This window comes from Helianthus annuus, chromosome 5, assembly GCF_002127325.2.
Source record: "Helianthus annuus cultivar XRQ/B chromosome 5, HanXRQr2.0-SUNRISE, whole genome shotgun sequence".
Classification (NCBI taxonomy): domain Eukaryota; kingdom Viridiplantae; phylum Streptophyta; class Magnoliopsida; order Asterales; family Asteraceae; genus Helianthus; species Helianthus annuus.
Window position 1 is genome coordinate 7,897,535 of NC_035437.2, and position 24,922 is coordinate 7,922,456.

Consider the following 24,922-nt stretch of genomic DNA (forward strand, 5'->3'; position numbering starts at 1 on the left):
AACGATGGATTTGATAACCAAGCTTCCTAAGACAAAGAAAGGGCACAATACAATATGGGTAATCGTAGACCGACTTACAAAAAGCGCTCACTTTTTACCCATCAAAGAAGCTTACTCTTCCGAGAAGATGGCAGAAATTTATATGAACGAGATCATATCCCGTCATGGGGTGCCCGTGTCGATTGTCTCGGATCGGGACACCAGATTTACTTCTCGTTACTGGCGAAAGTTTCACGAGAGCGTGGGTACGAAATTGCACATAAGTACCGCCTACCACCCTCAAACTGACGGCCAGTCAGAAAGGACCATTCAAACACTTGTCGATATGTTGAGGGCGTGTGCCTTAGATTTTGGGGGAAGTTGGGACGACCAATTGCCACTGGTCGAATTTTCTTATAATAACAGTTACCATAGTGGTATTCAAATGGCACCTTACGAGCTACTATACGGGAGGAAATGTAGGACTCCCGTATGTTGGGGTGAAGTAGGACAAAGAGAACTTGCACCAAGTGATTTAATAGCAATAACGAATGAAAAGATCGAAATGGTTAGAACAAGGTTGAAAGCAGCTCAAGATCGGCAAAAAGCTTATGCAGACAAGAGAAAGCGTCCTATCGAATTCCAAGTCGGAGATTTTGTCTTGCTAAAAGTGTCCCCATGGAAGGGTATAATCCGTTTTCGCAAACGGGGAAAGCTAGGTCCTCGTTACATTGGGCCGTTTAAAATTTTGGCTCGGGTTGGAAGGGTTGCGTATCGACTAGAATTACCGCCTGCTCTAGACGGGATTCACAGTACCTTCCACGTGTCTCAATTGAGGAAATGTCTCGCGGATGACACAGCATTAGTACCTCTCGATGACATTGAGTTGGACGAGAGGTTAAACTATGTAGAGAGACCCATAGCCATTAGAGATTTCAAGGTGAAGAATCTCCGCAACAAGGCTGTTAAACAGGTGCTGGTACAATGGCGGCACCGGAAGGGTTCGGATCTTACGTGGGAAGCCGAAGATGAAATGAGGAGACACTATCCTTTTCTTTTCGGTATGTCAAAAATTTAAATTATGTTCAGGTTTCGGGGACGAAACCTCTTTTAAGGGGGGTAGACTTGTAACACCCCAAAAATATTGAATAAACATAAGTTAAATCTAATAGTAAAGAAATGATGCCTAAATTTAATTAAGATGAAAATAGAGGGGTCAAGGTTGTAACTATCAAAATTTGATAGTTAAAAATAACAATTAAGAAAAAACCCACACACAGTACGTGTGTGGGAGTTCTCTGCGATCAAACAAGGCAAAAGGAAGGGGGAAACCCTAGTTCAAAGAATCAAGTGATTCAATCCAAATTCATGAGCCAATCTGGTGCATGATCCCTAAATTGTGATTAGCTAACCCTAATCTCTTAAGTGGTAAGTTCAATTTCTGAAAAAATCTTGAATTGTAGGATGAGGGGATAAATCCCAATCTCGATTTCTTGAATCAAAATAGGGAAATCTGAGTTGTAAATTACCTTCTAGGGCAAGAATTATGCTTGATTTTAGGTTGTATGAAAAATGTAGTGAAAAACCCACTTTGTTAAGATTATGTTACTAATAGGAAATTCATAAGGATTATGATCATGTTTTAGTTGATATGTGAAATTGTTGTGATGCTTGAATGCTAGATAAACTAATTTTAGAATGGAAATTATGTGAAATTAGGGGAAGATGATTCTTGTGTTGTAATGAGTTAGTAGGAACATGCTTAATAGACTTGTACCTTGTACCTTAAATATGACGCCTACCAAGTGTTCGATGAAATGCATAAAAGATGAATGTACATGAAAATAGTAGAAAGTATTGACAAACTAAATGAAGGAATGAATGTTCTAATGTAGGCGTAAAAGAAGAAGGTACAGGCACTAAGCAAGCGGAAGGAGCACAAGATCGAGGTATGTTTCGTTTTATACAAGTCTTTATTATATTTCCTATTTACATAAACTTCGGTGTAAAAGCTATCCTTGTATAACGAATGCGACATTGTAGTAAGTAAGCGACAAATCCCTTGTGGATTTGGGTAAGTTAACGAAGGAAGTGATAAGTTATGCAATTTGATCGGTTGAAATCCAATCGAGTCAAGTGAAGATGAACGCCATCCGTCCTAACGGATAGCATGAATGCTATAGTAAAGATGAAAGCTTTAATCTGATTTACGGATAGAAGAAAGAGTGATGTTGTAAGCCAATAAACCCAATTAAACGGGTTGAATGTGTATGCTTAACTCTCCACAAGAGTGTTTATGCTAAACCCAATTACATGGGTCGAATGTGTATGTCAACTCTCTACGAGAGTGGTTATGCCTAACCCAATTATTGGGTTGTTGTATGCGTAGGAGTAAGAACGTTTGTATGGATTAAGCTAAAACGAAGGGTTATGATTTTCTATGGTGATAACTAACCTTTTTAAATTGTGAATGTTAATGTAGGTAAAGCACCTCTATAGGCGATTTGGAGATATGGGACGAGCACATGTTCAAGCCTTATGATACCAAGCGCTTCCGCAACTTATATGCATGCTTTTGGGTCGTGTTTGTTACTTGTTAAACTTTGTTGAAATGTTTTAGAATTGAAAACTTGTCGTTTTGTTGGGATGGTTTTATGTAAAATGGGTCGTATTGTAAACCTTGTAAGTTATGTCAAAACAGGGGGTATGCCCGTTTTACAAACGGGTCATGCCCAAATTTTGTAAAAATTTCTATTAAGTGTCAAAATTGTATTTCAATGTCCGAAAGATCTTGCTTAGCATGTAATCTAGTATTTTAGGAAAAGCGGTCCTAACAACAAGCATGTAGATTATTGCGTAAGCGATCCCTCGAAAGGGAAGCGAAACATGATAGCGGGTAAAAATCTGATAGGAGTAATTAACCTTAGTCATGTGATAAACATGTTCGAAAATAAATTACGGAGACGTAGGAAAAGGATCGACAAAACTGCAAAAACAAGAAAGGATGTACAGCAGCTACCGTAAATTACGGTGGCTACCGTAATTTACGGTAGCAAGTAAAACGTTACGGTGGATTCCTACTGAGTTACAGCAGACCACAATTTCCCAGGGGCTACCGTAACTTACGGTGGCTACCGTAAGTTACGGTATGGTAGCCACCAGTCATGAAAGCTGAATTTTCATATTTTTGGTTACTTGAAATTGTTTTTGAACATAGTTTCGATTATGTTATTGTCCAATGACTTTAATGCTAACGCTTGTCTAAAATTTCAGTTTCTAGGTAATGCCTTTAAAGGGAATGATGATCAAGCAAAAGCAATTGAGCCGAACACACAAACCAACGCTTCCGCACTTGATCTATTTTGTTTTAAGATTATGTAAACACTTGTAGTTATGTCTTGAATTTTGTTTAGTAGGATTACAACGCGAATATTATGATTAGTTATGGTCTTAAAATCTTGAAATCTTTTGTGAACTCTAAATATTTATAGTAAATGCAAGTTTATTTATCATTAAATCTAGTAATATCAAGAGAGGTCTTACAACTTTTATACTACCTGACGTTTAAAAAAATCCACATTTCAACTATAAAGAAAATCGAATTTTACAAAATCTTGATTTTAGTTTTATGTGTTACTTGTGTAATTCTAGTTGAATTTAAAAGTTCCATAACGCCTAAAAAATAGAGGACTTTTTAATTTTTAGTCAAAAGGCTCTTAACGTCGCCAAATTTTTTGATTTTCTGGAGAAAGTAAATTAAATGCTGATTCAACAAGTTTCAAAGTTTATGTATTTCAATTAAGAGTGTAGGTGAGAGGGGTTAAAAAAACTCTAGCTCTTGAACCGAAACTGATAATCCCACCCAAACCGTATTCGATATTGAAACCAGTTTGGCAATAAGTGGTTAGGGTTGAACCCGAACCACCGATTATTAGTTAGTTTGTAGCTTGCCTAGCTGGAACCAGTAAGAAACCACTTTAACTTGAACCGAACCGGCCATAACCGACAATAAAATCAAAACCAACCCAACCCAATCATTTCCCTCTTAAAAATCCGGTACCTTTTTTTTTGAAAAGTAAACTTCATTTAACAAACCTTCGACCCAAGCGGGCCAAAGGCCAACATTTTTTTTAAAGTAAACTTCATTCAACAAACCTTTGACCAAAGCAGGCAAAAGGCCAACAATACAACATGCCTCTGACCCAAACGGGCAAAAGACACAGAATTACAACATATACAAATGATATTTACACCATTCCTTCTATCAAATGGAATTAAAAGATGCCCTATTTTTTAACCAAGCAAACCTCTGCCATCCACTCTTGACGTTATTAAAAACCGTCTCATTTCTTCCTTTTCGAATGCACCAACATGTAATAATAATAAGGCCATGAATGATCTTCTTATCTTTCTTTCCCAACTGTAAGAAATCCCGAGCTTCCATAAGGTCTTTAGATGCGAAAAAGAAAAGCAGGGAATGTTTCACCACGCGCTAGAACCCATCCAAATTCTGGTTGCTAACCGAAACCGGTTCCACTAAGAACAAGTTTCGACTTTCGTGAACCCAAACCCAAACCCAAACTGATTTGAGTAAAAGCCCAAAAGGTGCACTCAAGATTGAACACACTTGGAAGTTCAGTGAGTGATCGGTTAAAAACTGTTCGGTGAGTGATCGGTTATCTGGAAGCGTTTCGTGGCTTTGGAAGAATGATCCGGACGTGGCCGAGGAGGTTCAGGAATTGGCGTCGATTACGGGTATGTTATCCTCACTCGTTCTCGGAGTCGGTAGAGATAAATGGAGATGGTCGGGTGATGCTACGGGTATTTTCTCGGTGAAATCTGCTAAACATCTTATGGTTCGTGGTAGATGTGATCCGAATAATTTTGTGTTTGATTGGTGCAAATGGATTCCAATTAAGTGTAATATTTTGGCTTGGAGGTTGGAGTTAAATCGTATCCCGACTTATGACGCGTTACTTTCTAGGGGCATTGTCAGTCAACCGGGGGTATGCCCTATGTGCGGTGACGAAGACGAATCTGTTCTTCACCTCTTTATCTCATGTCGTATTACGGATTTAGTTTGGCAAAAGGTTAGTAGATGGTGTCGCATCCCTCCGATATTCGCATTCTCGATGAAAGATCTTTTCGAAGTTCATAAGTTTAGCAGAATGGGCCGCTCGGCTTCGAAGGTTATCCACGGCATCATCATCATCACTTGTTGGTGCATTTGGTCGGCGAGAAATAAAGCGGTTTTGGAAGGCTTTCGGGCGAAAGTGGAGGATATCTTTGGCAACGTTAGGTCCATGGGTTTTTTTTGGCTAAAACATAGGTCTCAATTTCAGTCGATAGGATGGAGCGATTGGTGTAAATTTGTAATTATATAACTTTGTTTTTGGTGTTTTGTTTTTTGTTGCTGGCCAGTCTTCGGGTTGGTTTGGTGTGAACGAAAGAAAGTCAATTTAAAAAAAAAAAAAAAAAAAAAAAAATTGAACACACTTGCAGTTGTATCACGGATCCGATCCGAATACGCTATTCGGGTATTAAATAACCCAGCAAATCCAGTAAACCAGCCCTAGGGTTTCAACACTCAGTTTGCAGCACAATTCCTATCAATGGCGGATGAAGATGATGATTACATGGGCGACCTCTCAAAGTTCCTATCTTCCCAACCGGAAACCTCCACAAACCCTCCCGCCAAAAAGGTAACCTTTTCCATACACATCAAAAACCATATGTTTCACTTTTCAAAACCCTAACTTTTCAATTGGTATCAGGTTTATAACACCAGTAACAGTAGTAAATCAACTAGTTTACAGCCTTCAAAGAAGAGACAAAAAACCCTAAACTGGCAACAACAAAGAAAACAAAAGCGAGAAATTAAACAAGCACAAGAGGATGAACAAACCCTAGCTAGCCTAGAATCAGCAATACCTCAATCCAACATTGGGTTCAAGATGTTGACACAGATGGGTTATACCCCAGGGTCTGGGTTGGGTGGGTCGGGTCGGGTTGAGCCGGTGGGGGTGGAGATACGGAGGTCGAGAGCTGGGATCGGGCGGGAGGATCCGATAAAGGAGAAGATGAGGAGGGAGGAGGAGTTGGGGTGGGAGAGTAAGAGGAGAGAGGAAGAGTTGATGGCGGATTTCGGGTGTCGGGTTAAAGAGAGGTGGAGGAGTAAGAGGGTGGTTGTGAATTTTTATAAGGCGAAAGGGGTGTTGGATCAGTTGGAGAATAAAGAGGTTGTGGAGTTGGAGAAGAAGGATGAGGATGATGGTGGTGATGAGGAGGAGGAAGAGGAGGAAGTGATTACGGAAGAGGTATGTGGTTACGTTTATTTGAATCTCACAGGGTATTTTGTTGATGCTTTTGAATATCACAGTTTGATGGTATAGTTGATTATGCTTTTGAATATATCTGCGTACACTTATGTTTTAACAGGCTAATTGTTAGCTCTTTGAATTATAGTTGTCAATAGTGATTGTAGCGGTCGCTATAGCGCACTATGTAGCGAAGCGGTGTAGTGTGACTATTATGATTAATAGTAATACACAATTTTCGAGTTATAATGTGCACAGATAGATTAATCTAAATGAGGTGATAATGTGCACATGTTGTTTAAGGAACTGATGATTTAAAGTTAATTAAGTTAACTGAAAGCATTTTTGTAGTCGCTGTAAACTTACACAGTCAATCTGTACTGCAGGATTTGCATGAAATATTGATGAAGCTGAGGGATAATTTTCACTACTGTCTCTTTTGTGGATGTCAGGTGTGTCTTACCTTTATGCTTTCAACTTTAATCATACGTAACTTCTATATATGCATATGATCTGTGAGTTATACACACCTGCACACACGCACATTCGATTTAGCAATCTTAATATTGGTAAAATAGCGTGTTATGATTGGCATCATCATCGTCTTTGGTGCTTTCTTTTTCGTCGTTCTCCTTTGTTTCGCTAACTCTTGTTAACTGTATTTCCAGTATGAATCAACGGATGCACTTTTGGATAACTGTCCTGGCATTAATGAAGACGATCACTAGAAGTCAAAACATTATCTACCATGTTCATGTGACTAGAAGGGAACTATCACTGTAGAGATGACGGAAGACGTTATTATTTTTTCGGGTATGATGCACAACAAATCCACGCTTCCAACATTCTAATAAATTTATTAAGAGTAAATTACAAAAATCGTCATTTATGTATGTCACTTATTGCAAACTGTGTCCTTTGTCTTCAATAATTACAGAAAACGTATTCGATGTTTGCAAACCCTTGCAACTTATGTCCTTTAGCCCTAACTCAGTTAATTTTTGTGGTTAAATCTGACCAAATGTACCTCACATGAGAGTATTTTTGTGGTTAAATTTGACCAAATGGACCCCACATGAGAGTAAAATGACCAAAATACCCTCATGTGGGGCCCATTTGGTCAGATTTAACCACGAAAAATTAACCGAATTAGGGCTAAAGGACATAACTTGCAAGAGTTTGCAAACATCGAATACGTTTTCTGTAATTATTGAAGATAAAGGACACAGTTTGCAATAAGTGACATACATAAAGGACGATTTTTGTAATTTACTCATTTATTAAAGAAAGTACTTTTCTTTATATATAGGGTTGGGCTATATAGAAAACCCTAAAAATTTAAGAAACCCGGGAAACTCAAAGCTCCCGACTTTTTTTTTTTTTTTTTTAAAAATAACACATGTAATATACATGTTTTTAAGAGTTTTGGGCCAAAAAAATCAAAAAAGCGCCGAAGGGTTTTCTTAAAAAAAAAAAAACAAATTTCAGCAACTTTCAGCATTTTTTGTCTAACACATGTTAGTCACCGAAGTTTCTGGAACTTGTTTATTTTTTTAAAAAAAAAAGTACTCGGCGCTTTTTTGTTTTTTTGGGCCCAAAACTCTTAAAAACATGTATATTACATGTGTTATTTTTTTCAAAAAAAAAAAAAAAAAAGTCGGGAGCTTTGAGTTTCCAGAGTTTCCTAAAATTTTTAGGGTTTTTTGTCTAGCATTAGCCTATGATACATTACCTGAATCATTTAGTGTTCTTGGCTTACAGGATTGCCGTTGAATATGTGAAACAAAAGGATGCCAACTCAATTCTCCTACTGTGCATCCATTGATTCGTTTAGTGTTCGTGGCAACCTACATGTGTTGAAATCTATGTTCGAATTACCAGACTGGTGAGGATTCCATTGAAGGAGATGAATTCGTTTCAGCATTTGATATCCGAAGGTATTTTATCTTAAGGGTTCTGTAGATCTGTGTTTTGGCTTGTACCATATTCAACATTCCTTTTTGGAACTAGCGTTTTTACTTATTATTTATTTTTAGTTGTGAGTTTAATTAATTTAGTTTAAAAAATATAACTAGTTTTTATTTTATTTATTCTTTTATTTTATTTAGTAGACTTACATAAATAGTTAACTACACACACATATATACATGTATATATATATATATATATATTTATTGATCCTCTGGTTAAAAATTTCTGGTTCTGACACTGTTAATAATATGATTGAAATTGTGGCCCAATTAGTTAGGTATTTGTTTTATTTTGTTTATTTATTGTCGTTTTTTCATATTGTATGATTGCACGGTAAAAAAATTTTTTTGGGATACCCCTGATTTAATGGGCTAGTTCCGCCACTGCCGCATGCGATGACAGATGAAGAATTTGGTTATAAGTTATAACCCTCATTCTAGTCAAATCCAGCTACATTATCAGTTATCACGACCACACAAGTTAAACTTAGTAGTTAGTGAGAAATGTTTTTTGTTACCTTTATTATACTACATGGTCAAAGGTGTTCTGGACGAAAGCCTAGGTGCTCAGGCAAGGCGCCTTAGGACTTAGACTAACTCAAGACGGTTCCCATCTTTTGAGCACACTATAGGCATATATTAGCGATATTCATGGTTCTGTTCAGCCGGTTTTGATAAGATTTCTAGCTTAAATCAATAAAGTGAAAAACTGGGTGGGTTTGCAGGGTTGGTTAGGTAGTCTTTATTACATACTTTTTAGAAAAAAAAAAAAAAACTAAGTCACATGCTTCTTTGGTTAAATGAGTGAAAGGTTACATATTAAGAAGCTGTGAGAGAAAAAAAGTTGCATATTAAGAAGCTGAAAGGTTACATATAAATGAACAAACAACATAGTGTGTGTTTATGTTTGTTCATTTTATTGAATAAACAAATAATTTAGTTAATGTTTGTTCGTTTATTTAATAAACAAATGTAAACGAACTTCCTACCGAACAAGTTCACAATCAGTTCATGAACGTTTGGTTCGTTCACAATCCTAGTCATATGACATGAAATTTTAAAAAAAAAGTTGCCTTTGGACCTCTTAGGTTTTTTTTTTGAAATGTGTGAATTATTCGCGAATGTCGGGACGTCTAACATACGTTGTCTTAACAATGTTCGTGCTAGATAGCCCTCTCGCACAATAGATCCCCAATTTAAACATCTCAATGAAAAACCTCTATCATCCAGACTCGAACTTGAGACCTGAAGGGAAAAATTCATCCGGGCCCACCATAGGTGGAACTTAAATACCCGTGGCCACCACTAGAGCACCCGTGGACCACTCAAGTTTCATGTACCAAATCTCAAATCTCGAAAGCATTGAACTTGGTTGGTCTGGATTTTTTAAAAAGATTATGTTTCCTGTTATAACTTCATCCAAATTGGTTTTCTGTGTAAAGATTGATTCCTGAAAAGGACAAACGTTTAAAAAGGGCATCTATGATATCTTCTTCATGGTTTAGACAAACCATCGGAGGTGACAATCTAAATTCAAGTCAAGAGCATGATAAGCAATCCCATACAAAATTCAATTTCCATATCTTGGTCGACAAAAATAAATAATCACTCGGATTATAAAGATCACCCACAAAAAGTCTATTGAAGAACCTATTTATGTCTAAACTTATTTATAAAGATCACCCACAAAAAGTCTCTATACTATGACTTTTGTCATAGGTGATAAAATTATAAAAATATAAAATATGTATAAACTTATTTATGTATCAACATAGTAGTTATTAAATAATAAACGCGTTGAGGTTGAGTATTTAACATAAAATTCAAACAAGATGAGTTGGAGCACTTTTAAGTTAAACAAGTTAAACTTGTGTTTGAAACTCCTAACACCGATAAGCAATGGTTCATCACGACACATAAGTTACCCATCTTTTTACATGAATTTTGGAATGTAAATAAATTATCATGCGTATTTTCGTTTAAACTCAAACTTGGCTCATAAGTTAAAGAGGTTCAGCTCATGTCGTCCCGCGTCCTGCATCTAAAGCTAGAGCTCTATCTGTGAGTCTGCGACCAGCTTTACAAGCTTGATTTTGATTGGATTTGGCTATGATATTCTTTAATAGTTTTTTTTATATCTATATTATTCATAATTTTATATATGGATGATGTCCGGCTACAAAGTCTAAATCTCCTAAAAAATGTACAAAGTCATAAAACACCATAGTTTCAGCCTTAAAACACACCAAAAACTCACAAATAACAGAGAGAAGATTACTAAAACACACCATTGTAGAACTATGAATATAAAACACAACACCATAATCAACATAAAACACATAATGTTAGTCACTGGATAATCAGAGTCTTATCATCCAAAACACAAACCCACAAATATGGTGTTTTAGTAATCTTTATAATGTTATTTATGGGTTTTGGGTGTGTTTTATGGTTGATATTATGGTCTTTCGATCCGATCATTTTTCGACCGGATGCCGAGCGAGTACGAGCACCGTAGAACAAAAAAAGGAAAGTGACGACGGGGATGTTAGTTTTCAAAGTAAAGTGCAGTTTTCATCCCTGAGGTTTTGTCCAATTATAAGACAAGTATAAATTTGATAAATAACAAGTATAAATTTAACAAATAACAAAGAATAAAAAAACACTAAACTGGTTCTATTGAGGGATTAACTGAGTGGGAAGATGAACCATTAATCGATTGAAGCAGACCCCTTGTTCTTTCGGTAGTTTGAAAACGAATGAACCGATTGAAGCAAAACCCTAGCGAGTTGGCGATGGAGGAATCAGATAATGATGGTCGATGAGGGGTTTTGGTTAAGATTATGTACTTCTGAATCTAATGACGGGTTGAGGCTTGAGTATCGAGCAATGCTTCACATTTCAGTATTTGACATTTTGACTCAATTACTTAATGAACATTGGACAATTAATTATTTCCATAATATAAATTAGCAACATTTTGTTGATATATGTTGTTGTACTATATGCTTAGGGAGTATTTCAAAAGAAAATTTTGATTTTTCAATTTTAACCCTTTTGATTTTTTTACTTTTAACACAAAGTTTTTCAACTTTTACAATTTAATCACAACAATTTTTTTTCAACTTTGATTCCCCGTACGTTTAATCTTTCGCAACGTGCGCGTGGGGTTCGACGTTTTTTTGTCTTACTTTCCCATTTGACAGGCCCGTCGCAACGCGTCTAGTTTTCTCCATTTGACGGTTCGTCCAACGCGCGGGTCCTAGATCGACTTGGTTATTATTTTCTACGTTTTACGTTTCGGTCTAATTTTTCATATTAACACACTACAACGGGTGTGCTTGGCTCAACGACTTTACGTATGCTTTTCGTTTGGTGTTATATTTTCCTTATTTATTTATTTTATTTTTACGAGTTTTTACAATGTTGGTGGTCACTAGCAGTGGTGTGGCATTAGTGCTACATGGCAATGTTTTACGAACGTTTTAACCTATTAAGTTTTTTACTAATAATTTGTTTCGAGTTTACCCTTGTACCTCCTTTACTTAAAATCTAATTTTACGTACATATTTATATGTACGTGTCGGTATGAATCTGATTTGCTCTACGTTTCGACGTAAACTTTTTTTAGGAAACGAGTCATGTCAAATATAATACGTCTTTGTTTAAAAAACATTTTATGTGCATATTTTTATGTAGATTTCACCATAAATTTGAGTTGGTGTACGTTTCGACAAAAACTTTTTTGCGAAACGAGTTAGGTCAGATATAATATGTTTTCGTGTTTTTTATGAATGTTTTATAAAGTTTGTTTTGAATCGACTGGAGTCAAATTGTGGTTTCTTTTTTTTCCATTTTTCAAAAGCTCCAATTAATCCCTTATGATTAAACGTGGCAGCTTTTCTGTTATACCCATCACGTTTTCTATGTATAACTCGGGTCACATATGATATGTTATGATTGTACAATATAAATTTGATTTACTTTATGTTTTGATCCAGTCACATTGCTTATACTGGTTACATTGACTTCAATCAGACACGTCAAAACACGCGTTTTCATGTGGTTAACACATCATATAACGTTGGACTAATCCATTTGATGTTTTGCGTTGTATCCGCGCCGCAACGCATGCCGGTCTTATTGCTAATTGGTATTAAACTTTAATTCTAATTACTTGAATGAGCCATATTTGAATATTGGGCCAAACTTTATTAATGTGGGTCTCTAGTCATTTTACTAAAAATCATATATATTAAAACATAAATCGAGCTAACCGGGTCGAACCAAACTTAGCGGACCTTTGCTCGTGCTCGTTCGTTTACAAACCGAACCAATCCGATCCGAACCGAGCGTTTTTTTCAATCGCGCTGAATCAAACAAGCAAATTCCGAGTATTTTTCAAGCGAGCATAAAACGAGTATCGAGCGTCGAGTGATTTGAACAGCCTGCCTACGTATGGTGTGTTTAACTAGAGAGGGACTAAAACTTTATATTGATAAAAGTTGGAGGGCGAAAAAAGCGGAAGTCGAGCGAGAAAGAAAGAAAATCCAATTCATTTTTGATGGTAACCAACATCCAATCCCCTCTATTTAAACCCCCCAATTGTTCACCATTTTCAAACCCCCAATTTCATGCCTAACCTCTTCTTCTTCTTCTTCACTCAGATTCCACCACTAAACTCTTCACACCTTTTTCTAGGGCTCCTTCTTTTCCATTAAGATCCGGTTAGTTATTTATTATTCCTTGTTACCTTTTTCAATTTTCCTGATTCGTTAGGGTTTCGTTTCTAAAATTCGCCTCAGGTTTTTATTTTTACCTAAAGTTGACACCTTAGGTTAGGTTAATTCATGTGTAACCATCAACAAAATTGAATTTTGCTGGTTAATTCTTTTCTTTTTATATGTTTGTAGCTTCGTAATTAGGAATTAGGGTTTTGATGTAGAAGAATGCACGTTGCTTTTCAAATTAGGTTTTCAGAAAATTGCAACTTGCAATTGTTAAAATATCATCAATTTAGCTTGTAGATATATTAATTGTTGATGTCAGCAAGAGTTTCTTAGTATTTAAAGGGCTTAGTTGATTATATATGTTGCTTGAGTTGCGCGAATCGTTATTATTTTGTTCTTGCTTTCTTTTACCTGTAGCTAGAGGCATGAGGGCATGTCTAGTAATAGAAATGATTATAATTATATCCTACGAGGATACGAGGAGATTGAGACTACGGAAAATTTAATAAAAAAGATGAGGGAGAGGAAATGCCTAAGCATGTGGACCGTCTGTCGAGCATTGTATGGATTAGGTGTATATTTAGGCATGTGTATTGTTACTTGTCAAAATATGGTAAAACACTTGTCGATTTGGAAAGAGATTAGTATCTATACTTTAAAGATTTTGTAAGTGGCATGTGATCTTTTATGTGGTGGTAGCGGTTTTTTGTAATTTTGTTAGGTGGATATAATCTGTGAGAATAAAATAAACAGATCCAAACCATGTTGCTTTAGTTTGTATTGGTAAATGAGAGGAGTGTTTGTTTAGTTTTGCTTCTTTTATGTGTTTACTTACGGCTTACCTCAATGAAACGAAGCAATTGTGTCATGCACACATGATGAGTAGTGTCAAGTGTGAATTTTATGTTTTCTTAAACATAACTTTATCCATCGGTGGTGGTAAAAAAACAAAGTTATAAAAACTTTGGAGGTTTTTGGATGTGTTGCAAGCCTAACCCTTTTTGTTTGGCAAATCTTTCTTTAGTTCAGTTTTGATATTTTTAGAAGCAAAAGAATAAAAATTAAGATGCAGGCAAAGAATGGTCGCAATGAAACTGATTCTTCAGTGTAAAATATAAAATTAACCAACTATTACTAACTTCAGTCATTTTATCACAACTACGTATTGAAATATAGTAATCTGAAACTGAAACTAGTTATTGCTATGATAGGTTAATCTGAGAACTATATATCTGAGTTTTCTGTATTACCAAAAGAATATTCATATACTATCATTAACTTACAACAACACACTTGTATAGGGTTCCTGGATACACTTTTAAAATGATGCAGCATGAGATGGAGTCGCAGATTCATTACCTTGAGCAAATAGCTTACAGTTCGGTGCTACGAGCTTTCAAAGCACAGTCTGATGCCCTTTCATGGGTATGATTTTGACTTTTGTGACAAACCTTTATCGTAAACTTCGTGTATTTTACGCCAAGTAAACTTAATTGCTCTGTAAATGCAATAATAATAATAATAATAAATCAGGAAAAGGAAGGATTAATAACAGAGCTTCGAAAAGAGCTGCGAGTTTCTGATGACGAGCATAGAGAATTGCTCTCAAAGGTAAACACCGATGACATCATCATAAGGATCAGGGAATGGAGGACTTCTGGTGGGACCCGCAGTGCAATGATTAACGTTCCTCAATCTATCCACGACCCGATTCCACTGAGTCCAACTGTTTCAGCCTCTAGGAAGAGGCAAAAGACGTCTATGCCCCTGTCTTTACCTACTCAGTCTTTTCCTGGCTTGGGAAGTGGAATTCAAACTCCTAAACCCGTGAGTCGGTTAAGAATTTGAATGTGATTTCAAGTAATGGTTTTATTATTGGTTTTGTTGACTATTGATGGGTAATGTTGAATTTTGTTGAAGTCCCCAAGGTACCCCTTAATGGGTCGAACCCCACGCGGAATGCTTTCGAATCATGGTTCTGCTGTTATCCCTTACACGAATGAAACAAGTGATGTCGGTACAAAGGATCCATTGATTGGGAAGAAACTAAGAACTAGATGGCCCGATGACAATAGCTTTTATGAGGCTGTCATTGTTGACTGCAATACGCAGGTGTGTTTTAAATTCATTTGCCACTCTTTGTTTTGTGTTAATTGTTTTGTATTAGAGGTCAATTTTATAATACTATTTTTTTCCTTTTTTAAGTTGATGCAAATGAATCTGCTGCTTTATTGTTCGATACTTTTAATTTCTCTTTTTTGAGCAGTTGATGTTCTTTTTTCTTCCCCTTTTAAATTTCCTTATCGTTATTTAAAAAAGAGTAAAATGCCATTTTCGTTCCTGAGGTTTGGCTAGTTTTGCGACTTTTGTCCAAAGGTTTTTTTTTTCGCATCTGGATCCAAAAGGTTTGAAATCTTGCCATTTTCATCCGGCTCGTTAACTCTATCCATTTTCTCTGTTATGTCAGGGGTTTTTCCGTCTTTTTTGTTAACTAAAAGGGCAAATCGGTCTTTTTCACATTATGCTAAATGCTTGTATCATTGGTAATATATTTATATATTGGTAGGGACGGCATCGTTTGCTTTATAATAAAAATACACCACAGGAAAGCTATGAATGGGTTAGTCTCAAGGAGGTAATTCGTTGACATCATCTTAAGTCTTTTATATCCTATCTTCAATAATCAATCTAGTGTAAATTTGTGCTAGTGAGTTACGATTCTAGAAAATTTCGGTTTTTTACACAATGATTCATTCCAGATTCCTCCAGAGGATATTCAATGGATAGGTGAGGATCCGGGATACCATCAAGTTAGTCATGGTGGGCCCCATGGATACAGTAATCAATTGAGCCATGGAGGTGGAAGGGGTAGTAGAGGGAACTCGAAGGAACAATCTAGAAAAGGATACCCACCGCCCTTGCAGAACGGCGATCATATGAAGGCTTCAGATGAAATAGAGATACTTCACACCGACACTCTTATAAAAGAGGTACTTTTAAGTTTAATGATGATCTTTTCTGTGTTACATCTTCTCTTACAATGATATTTGCAGGTGGAAAAGGTGTTTGATGCTACTCATCCTGATTTACTTGAGATCGAAAAGGCAAAGAAAATGCTCAGGGTATTGTATTATTACACGAAAACGACATGAATAAATCTAAGCGAATTTTATTTTCATGCCAAAGTTAATGATGTTTTTTGTTTTGTTTATGTAGGAACATGAACGAGCACTGATTGATGTCATTGCGAAGCTTGCTGATGCATCTGACAGCGATAGCGGTAATGATCATGTTCACAATTTATTTTGTATTTTATTTGTTTTTATGCTTAGGTAGATGTTCATAGGCGATTTCATAATGCTTATGCTGTTTTATAAATTGAAGATGATTTAAGAAACATGCTTTGTTAATTAAAACTTGAGTAAAGTACACGGATGGTCGTTGTGCCATACCAAAATTTTGGATTTAGTCCCTAGTTTTCTAAAACTACACAGATGGTCCCTCTGGTTAGCACTTTGTAACACATTTAGTACCTGGTTTTTTTTTTCAAAAGTACATGTATGGTCCCTGTGCATTTAGTCCCTAATTTGGACATGCTAAAACCATTAGATTTGTTGACTGGGGACTAAATGTTTTACAAAGTGCAAACATAGGGACTATCCGTGTACTTTTGGAAAGCTAGGGACCAAATTTAAAATTTTAGTAAGCCACAGGGACTATCCGTGTACTTTACTCTTAAAACTTGAAAGGTATTTTTTCATGGTTTTACTTTTTGAATCAGGTGGAGATCAACGATTCATGCATGGGCAAGCAATGGATGGGGAAGTGGGAGCCCGGAGCCTAATACAGTATGGAAGCAATCAGTATGGTACGGGGATGGGCATGCGAGGAACTGATAACCAAGCGGAGGAGTATGTGGATATCATCTAGTTGTTGCATACTTGCGGAATGAAACCGACCCCCTTTTCCACCTGTAAAGCTCGATCTCTTCTAACTTTAAAAGAACATATCCAGAATTAGGGTTTTAGTTTGGGTGCGGGATTTTGTTTGTTGAAGAACATTGATTGTATAGACGGTATGGTACCATAGAAGTAGAAGAATCGCACATACTACTAACATTCAAAACTATGGCGGCGTTGTAGGTCTCAGTTTCATCATGCTAGCTTTCTATGTCTACAATTCATAATAATATGTCCCAAATGATACAAAACAACTAGTCTTTCGATTTTACTTGTTAAAATAAAAATGCGGTTATTCAGTGTTACAAAGTGCAAACCAGAGGGATCATCTGTGTTATAACTGATGTTCGGTTAACTGAACAACAAACTAAATTGTTAACCAGAAGACCGGAACACCGGGTCAAAACTCGGCAACTTGTGTCCGATCAAAATAGCAACCTGAAGGACCTCCTTGAGGTAAAAGCGCCAGCATGACTGACCCTTGTGCCCCCTCTTCCGGTGTCATAGTACCTGTGTGCCAATTTATATCGGTGTCTACGTATCCAGGATGTACACAATTAATGCACATCTCTGGGTACTTCTTTGCAAGAACTCTAGTGTAGGCATTGAGCATGGCTTTTGACACACTGTAAGCCGGTAACATCTTTGACCAACCGTTGACTTCAAGTTCATCGTTCTTTAAATCGTGCAAAAACTTCTCGACAAACCCATCAATCTTCTCCTCGGTTAATGTCTCTAGATTCCCAAGTTCTTTTCGTATTTGTTCATTTGGAATCCTCTATAGTATAAGAATCATACAATACAATTATTATATAACATGGGAAACTTGGAGTGAGCAAAAGGAAAAACCCGACCCTACCTGACCATTACCCGACCCGACCTGAGAACCGATCAAACATAAAATACAGAACCGATTCACTACCCTAAATATAGGGTCGGTTCCGGTCCATAGGTCCAAGTCGGGTTTCACCATGAAAAGAACCGAGAACCAACCCGACCCGACCCTATTTTATATGAAAAATTGGAACCGATCTAAATACCTAGGTACTCGAGTTCGGGTCGGGTTGGGTATATTTTCGGTTCGGTTCTCGGTTATTTTCGGTCCGGACCTAAACTTGCTCACCCCTATGGGAAACAGTTAAAAAACATTCCAACGAATGAACGAATACAAACTTACCGATAATTCAGCTCGAAGGGAAGATACGTTTACAATTCTACCACCGGAAGTAGAACGTTGCAGGAGTGGAAGGAGTGCTCGTGTTACATTCTTGACACCATAGTAGTTTGTGCTGAGACATTCCATTGCCGAGTCATAGGTTGTTTTCATCACATCTTGAACGACGTTTGTTGCCTTACCCGAAAGCTAGATTATCATGTTGTATATAATCTGGAGTTAAAATGGAAGTGGTGCATACAGTGGCGAAGCTTGAAATTTTTTACGGGGGGTCGAAAACGTATATACCCAAAAATTTCTACAGAACCGGGGGGTCGAAAACGTATATACCCAAAAATTTCTATACAAAAACTACATATATAACACTACTGGCCGAAAAGTTCGGGGGGTCGGGCGTCCCTCCCGGCCCCTTCAAAGCATCGTCCCTGGGTGCATAAATGTATAATGAAGATACAGCTTTACTTACCCAAGATGCAGGATCTATATTTAGAGCCCGTAGACCGTCTTCATCAACTATAACTCCAGACGCTCCGGCATTGTTGACCTGTTAAATTTAAATAAAACGTCAACGAAAGCTCAAAAAACAGCGTCTTTTCTCTTCAAGATTGTCATGAAACTTATAAAAGGGGATAGCTTTACCAAGATATCAAGCTTTCCAAACTGGGTTTGTATGTATTCGGCCAAAGCTTGTATGCTTTGAGGGTCTTGTACGTCAAGCTGATGGTATAGTACTTTTGGTAAACCGAGTCCATGGAGTGATGCCACGGCTTCTGTACCTCTCTTCTCATTTCTGGCTGTCAACAAGACTGTCACGCCCGAAGCTGCCAACTGTCTAACTGTCTCAAAACCAATGCCCTTGTTTGCTCCAGTCACAACCGCATACCTTAAAGCACACTCAAACTAATCAGAATATGTGTCAATTTAGGGCTGCAAACAAACCAAATGTTAAGTGAACAGTTCATGAACTGTTCGGCGGGAAGTTCGTTTGTGTTTGTTCGTTTACTAAACAAACGAACACGAACAAGAAATTTCGTTCGTTTAGTTAAATGAACAAACATGAACAGAGGTCGTGTTCGTTTATGTTCGTGAACGTTTGGTAACGTGTTCGTTTGTGTTCAATACTTCATTAGTGTTTTTAGTTTTTATATTTAATTAAATACTTCAAAATTCCGACAAATTAAATATCTATCAAGTGTCGGTGTATTATATATTCTGTTAGTGAACGATTGTTTGTGTTCGTTTGTTTCCATTTGTGTTCATGAGCATTAGTTTGTGCTCATTTGTGTTCGTCAATGTTCGTTGCCTAAAATTAACAAACAAACACAAACGGACATGAACAAGCTCATTTCCTTAACAAACGAACACGAACATAAAATCTCGTTCGATAAGTGTTCGTGAACGGTTCGCGAACACATATATTTCTTAAGAAACGAACATGAACAAGGTCTTGTTCGTGTTCGTTCGGTTCGTTTGCAGCCCTATGTGCCATACCTAGATGTGTCTACAGACCATGATGTTACTAAAACCTTACCTCTCTGTCGATTGCTTCCCGTTCATCATCGTTGCTGTTGCTCTTTGATGTCTTTTCAGGTTATCCTTAGATAGGTAACACCTACTATAAGGAGATGAAAGATGTGAGCCAATAATTTGGTTTCAAATGCTAGGACTAGTTTGGAAGTTTCAGTTTTTGGTTTGTTGTCATTTGTCACTTCAAGAAAATTTGTCAACATGTGTCTGTTGTTCTATATGGTCTGCTGTATACCCGAAAGTACATCTCGCGTTTAATATCCTCATGCAGAGCGTTTGAGAAAAATAGCTACCGAAAGGTCCCATCCGTCATGGTACAAGATTCAAATCAAATCTTGTTAGATAAAAAACGGATTATTGGTCGATGAAACTATCTACAAAGTGTACTCACAACTATGTTAGGCATCGGATCAGAGTAGGTTCAAGCGGAAGCGAAAACACACACACACACACGCACACTCGCTGAAAATAAAGAACACAGAAATATAACATGGTTCGGTCAAAGTGACTTACGTTCCACATGTTGCAACTAGGCATAACTTTTAGTAGGTGCTCAAAGATTACAGTTGCATCATGGGTATTTATAAGACTAAATTAGGGTTAACTAAGTGGGTCAAACTAGGCCCGGCTGCCCAAAAGAATCCAACAATCTAATGGCACTTTTGATTCATTATGCCTATTCATATCGAGCCGGGGGTCTCACTGGAAGCAGCCTCTCTATTCTTATTGGGTAGAGGTAAGGCTGTCTACATCTTACCCTCCTCAGACCCTACGTCAGCTTCGCTATTGGTGGGATTTGCTGAGTATGATGATGATGACTAAAGATAAAAGTATCTTCATTTCTACAAAAGCTAATTATCTACAATAAAATGTAAGATTTAGGTATTCTATTGTAGGGATGAGCTAGGTACTCGTACCGAAAAACAGAGAAAGTGGGTACCGGTACTGAATATACCCCAGTTCGGTACCAAATGCTCATCCCTAAAATCAATTATAACGAAAGATGTATAGGATAATACCAATATTCAACATCATCCTATTTTATATGTCATCTACTCTACTAAAGATGAAGCATATCCAAACAAAAATGTCACATTGCATCTATCAACCACTAGCCACTTTTTATCCTATATATAAATCTAAACTTCATAGATCTCTCTTTTTATAAACAAGAAAGTTGCGTGAATCGATAAAATTATAGCTGAGAAAGTGACCTGGAGAATGGGTTGTGAGAGGCGATGTTAAAATGGATCGATCTGGTAGAAGGTGTTCTCAGTTGATATCTTGCCTGCAAAGTGTTTGATGAAATGTCAAGCTGTATGTGGGCATGAGCCACACGGCCTAAACCAAGAATCATGTTTTTTTTTTTTTTTTTTTTTTTTTTTTTTGACTTTTCTATAATCATGGTTAATTAGTATTTATATTTCGCCTCTAATTAATTAAGTATTTTCCTTGGAAAAAGCAAAGCAAGCCCATTAGCCATAGACCATAGTTTAGTCAAAAGTGGGACAAGTGGTAACAAGTTGGGGGCGAATATATTTGTATAAAAATATTATAAAATTTGGTTTTAATTATTACTAGGCTGAGTGTAGTCGTTTGGCACCTAATGTCACGTAGCCCTATTCGGATGTTAAACACTGCGCCGTGTATGCCAAGCGCTTGGGCATGAGAGTAGAAACGGGTATAAGAGTGTTAATGGACGTGAAGGAGAGATGCATAGGTATGTGTGCAATTTACTTTTTAGCCAATGAAAACTCTCCATTTGTATATGTGATGTGTGTGTGGGCGGATGGGTGTGGGGGGGGGGGGGGGTTGTGACAAGAATATGTGCAGGCGGCCCGAATTATGACAAAAAAACAAGAAAAAGAGTAATTAGATTGATGTTAAGTTGACTAGTATAAGTTGTTTACTAAAAGGATTAAGGAGGATGAATAACAAACTTTTCAACAACATGCTCCACAATCAGGAGGTGAACGGGTTTTTTAGTGTCATCTTGACATATATATTAAAGTCAATTGTCACAATTGTCCCTGAGGTTTAAGTCTGTTTGCCAGTTTCATCCAAATGACTTTTTTGTGCCAAATAGCCCACCTCACTGATGCTACTGAGACAGTTAGAAACCTTGAAAAGTATCGATGAAAAAGTTCTTAAATCACATGTTTTAGGGCTCACTTTGGTAAGATAACATTATTCGTATCTTTGTGGTGCAAGAATATGGCAGACCTTTAAGAAAAGGGGTTAAAAGGTGTTAGAAGTAGCTTGCAGTTACCCGGATCAGGTGAATAGACTGTAGTTGAGATTTAATAGGTTTGAATGTTCATCTGTTAAGCGTATGAATTCATTATTCGTATCTTTGTGGTGCAAGAATATGGCAGACCTTTAAGAAAAGGGGTTAAAAGGTGTTAGAAGTAGCTTGCAGTTACCCGGATCAGGTGAATAGACTATAGTTTGAGATTTAATAGGTTTGAATGTTCATCTGTTAAGCGTATGAATTCAAAATGTATATTTTATGTTTGATTATCATGTATTGAATGTTTGTTTATAAAGTGTTTTAATATGATACATATGTAACAACCCCGTCACAATCTATTTCTAGTTAAAACAAACATAAGAATTCTTTCTTTTTTTAATAAAAAAACAAACATAAGAATTCTTTTTTTTAATAAACAAAAAAAAAAACCATTAATAAAAAACCCCACCAGAGGGGCTACCCTTTCTCTTTCAGATCAGTCTGCTTGAGCGGACCAAACCCCATCCAAAGTAACCACTCCTCCCCAGCACCTCTATGGCCACCCTGGTCCGCTTCACCTGTCTGGAATCGAACCTGCGTTGGAGCGAGGTGTCCTCAGGGGCGGATCTAGCTAACAAGGGACGGGTTCACACGAACCCACTCGGTTTTGAATTTTTAGTAGAAAGGTATATAAAAAAATATGGGATGAACCCATAAATAAAATGTGGTATGAACCGAATCACAAAATTGGAAATGGCTCAATGGTTAAATCTGCCTGCTTTTAAACGTCAAGTTCCAAGTTCGATTCTTACTACAAGTGTATTAAATTTTGCTTCTTTTTTTAATGCTGAAACCCAAAGTAGGATTTTATATACCATCAAGTGAGTTTTTAAGTTTCCTTTTTTAATGTTGAAAGTCAAATTAGAGATTTATATACCATTGCACGAGCCATTAATTAACCATCACTAGACTAGGGAGAAATATTAGTGAGTGCAATGGAGTAAGGTCCAACCTTACAGTGAATGATATTATCATATTGCCTATAAAAGTTGGTGGTTCATAAGAAGTCTCGGCTGGTTGAAAATGGAAAAGTTGGTGGTTCATAAGAAGTCTCGGCTGAAAATGAAAAATGAATCATAACTTAAAAAGGAAAAGAGTTGGGTGAACCGTGAACAACATGTGGTCTCAAGATAATATACAGAGAAGTACGCATGTTCATGGCCAAGCTTACAAGTTACATAAATGAATGGATTGTGACCCGTGAAGCGATACTGGTTAAGAGGAGTCGATAGTTCTTTGGCTTGTTCCAATGTAAACATCAGTCGATGGTTTTCTTCATTATCATATAGAATTTTATTATGTGATGAACCTTATCCGACCTGAACTGTCAAACCGACCCAAATTTTTTTATGTCTGGTTCTATGAAATTGAATCATCTAAAAATAGTGAACTCACCGAAAAATTTTTTGGATTCGCGAGCGTGTCCTTACAGTTTTGAGCGTGTCCTTACTGTTTGGTCTTCGAACGTGTCAACCTTTTTTGGTCGGGGGAGCTGTCTCTGTTTTTGATGAAGGCCTCCGGGGAGCATTAGAGGATATTGTTGTTTGTGGGGGTGCCTTTTTGGAGATCTCCAGTGGAGGTTGGCTTCTCTCCCGACCCGGTTCGGAGGCTTAGGGATTTGTACGGCTGAGGATGCCTCTTCATATGCTTTCGTGGCTTCAAGGGCCCAATCTTGGGGTTTACAAGACCACATACTCTGAGAATGTGGTGGGGATGTTTTAGAATCCGATTACAGGAGTGCGTTGGACCTTTTGCAGAGTTCTCTTCCCGACATTGATATTGGCGGTTTCTACATTAAAGACACCGCCCCTCCTAAATCCCAGAAAATTCTGGCGAATGCCTTATATGGCGAAATCGTCAAGAGGTTTGAAGAGAAGTTTGTTTTATCCCCTCGGCAAAGAGCTGTGTTTGAATGTCTACATGCCCCACATGCTCAGGATTTTCTGTCTGTCGCACCTATTGAAGGCTTGGGGCAACACATGTCGGTTGTGGAATACCGTGCTATCCTTAGATACCGACTGATGATTCCTTTGTTCCCAGTTGACGAGCCATGTCCAGTATGCCGCAAAGCGTGTTTAGATTCTTTCGGCGAGCACGCGATACACTGTAAAGAGCTACCAGGGTTTAAATATCGGCATGATTGGGTGCGAGATGTGTTATATGATGTTCTTAAGCGAGCCGGGATCTCTGCCAAAAAGGAGGCTCCAGTAAATTTCCTGACTGACCCCTTAGAGGGGAGGTCCACTTTACGCCCGGCGGACATCCTTGTGTTTGGATGGGAAGGGGGGAAACACGCTTGTGTAGATCTAACTGGAGTCTCCCCCCTTGTCGGGCTCAAGGACAAGGGCTTTGTCGTAGGGCAAGCGGTGCTCAAGGCAGAGGCGAGCAAAGTGGCAAAACATGAGAAAGCCTGCCTGGAGAATCAACATGTGTTTGTCCCGTTTGCGTTTGATACCTTTGGTACGCTGTGCGACTTTTGAATCGGGTTCAAAAAGTCGTTAATAGTAATTCTTTCGTTGCTAAAGGTTTCAAACTTTGTATTTAGTAGAATTGGTTTTTCTATTCAAAAGGGGGTGGCGGCGTAACTTGTTGCCCGACTACCTGCCATTGCTTTGTAATTGCCCTTTTTCATGTGAAATGATATTATTATGGTTTAAAAAAAATATCAAGTTTTATAAAATATACCTTTTTCAACTATTCACTAGGGAAGCATCACATTTGATCAGATCTATACATAACCGACAATAATATTTATTATTTTCACCCCCCTCACATTTGAAATAATAAAATAAAAAAGCATCACATTCAATGTTTTATTATTATTTTTTTTTGGTTTTTTACTATTTTGCCCTTTTGTCTTTTTCTTCTTTTATTTTATAGTTTTGTTAATTTTTTTTGGGAGTTAATTGCTCGGATGGTCCCTGTGGTTTCAACTTTTTTCACGTTTAGTCCCCACCTTTTGAAAATAGCAGGTAT

At 37.3% G+C, this 24,922-nt stretch overlaps 3 protein-coding genes and 1 long non-coding RNA gene across 7 annotated transcripts; 3 read left to right on the forward strand and 1 right to left on the reverse strand.

Annotated features, from left to right (window-relative positions):
* The first annotated feature begins 1,287 nt into the window (after nucleotides 1-1,287).
* Nucleotides 1,288-2,675, forward strand: LOC110938517. Its single transcript, XR_002591451.1, has 3 exons — nucleotides 1,288-1,407; nucleotides 1,875-1,928; nucleotides 2,462-2,675. It is a non-coding gene; the product is annotated as an uncharacterized LOC110938517 (long non-coding RNA).
* A 2,829-nt stretch (nucleotides 2,676-5,504) lies between these two features.
* On the forward strand, nucleotides 5,505-8,364 carry LOC110939879 (G patch domain-containing protein 11). Its single transcript, XM_022181459.2, has 5 exons — nucleotides 5,505-5,681; nucleotides 5,754-6,296; nucleotides 6,683-6,748; nucleotides 6,965-7,109; nucleotides 8,058-8,364. Exons 1-4 carry the CDS (start codon nucleotides 5,592-5,594, stop codon nucleotides 7,022-7,024), a joined length of 759 nt encoding a protein of 252 aa, XP_022037151.1. The 5' UTR covers nucleotides 5,505-5,591; the 3' UTR covers nucleotides 7,025-7,109; nucleotides 8,058-8,364.
* Nucleotides 8,365-12,837: 4,473 nt separating this feature from the next.
* Nucleotides 12,838-17,219, forward strand: LOC110939880 (protein EMSY-LIKE 1). 2 transcript variants are annotated; one of them, XM_022181460.2, is made up of 9 exons: nucleotides 12,839-12,993; nucleotides 14,298-14,421; nucleotides 14,530-14,823; nucleotides 14,917-15,108; nucleotides 15,563-15,631; nucleotides 15,756-15,986; nucleotides 16,050-16,118; nucleotides 16,213-16,276; nucleotides 16,778-17,219. In XM_022181460.2, exons 2-9 carry the CDS (start codon nucleotides 14,320-14,322, stop codon nucleotides 16,924-16,926), a joined length of 1,170 nt encoding a protein of 389 aa, XP_022037152.1. In that variant the 5' UTR covers nucleotides 12,839-12,993; nucleotides 14,298-14,319; the 3' UTR covers nucleotides 16,927-17,219. The 2 variants fall into 2 exon arrangements, with proteins under 2 accessions (XP_022037153.1, XP_022037152.1); XM_022181461.2 differs by lacking the exon at nucleotides 15,563-15,631 and having other exon boundaries at nucleotides 12,838-12,993.
* LOC110939881 (short-chain dehydrogenase/reductase 2b) lies at nucleotides 17,146-21,028 on the reverse strand. Of its 3 annotated transcripts, none has more exons than XM_022181463.2 (6): nucleotides 20,871-21,028; nucleotides 19,661-19,741; nucleotides 18,769-19,012; nucleotides 18,596-18,673; nucleotides 18,133-18,318; nucleotides 17,146-17,733 (listed from the first exon to the last, which is right to left on the reverse strand). In XM_022181463.2, exons 1-6 carry the CDS (start codon nucleotides 21,011-21,013, stop codon nucleotides 17,356-17,358), a joined length of 1,110 nt encoding a protein of 369 aa, XP_022037155.1. In that variant the 5' UTR covers nucleotides 21,014-21,028; the 3' UTR covers nucleotides 17,146-17,355. The 3 variants fall into 3 exon arrangements, with proteins under 3 accessions (XP_022037155.1, XP_035846532.1, XP_022037154.1); XM_035990639.1 differs by having other exon boundaries at nucleotides 18,133-18,306; nucleotides 19,661-19,744; XM_022181462.2 differs by having other exon boundaries at nucleotides 19,661-19,744.
* Nucleotides 21,029-24,922: the final 3,894 nt, after the last annotated feature.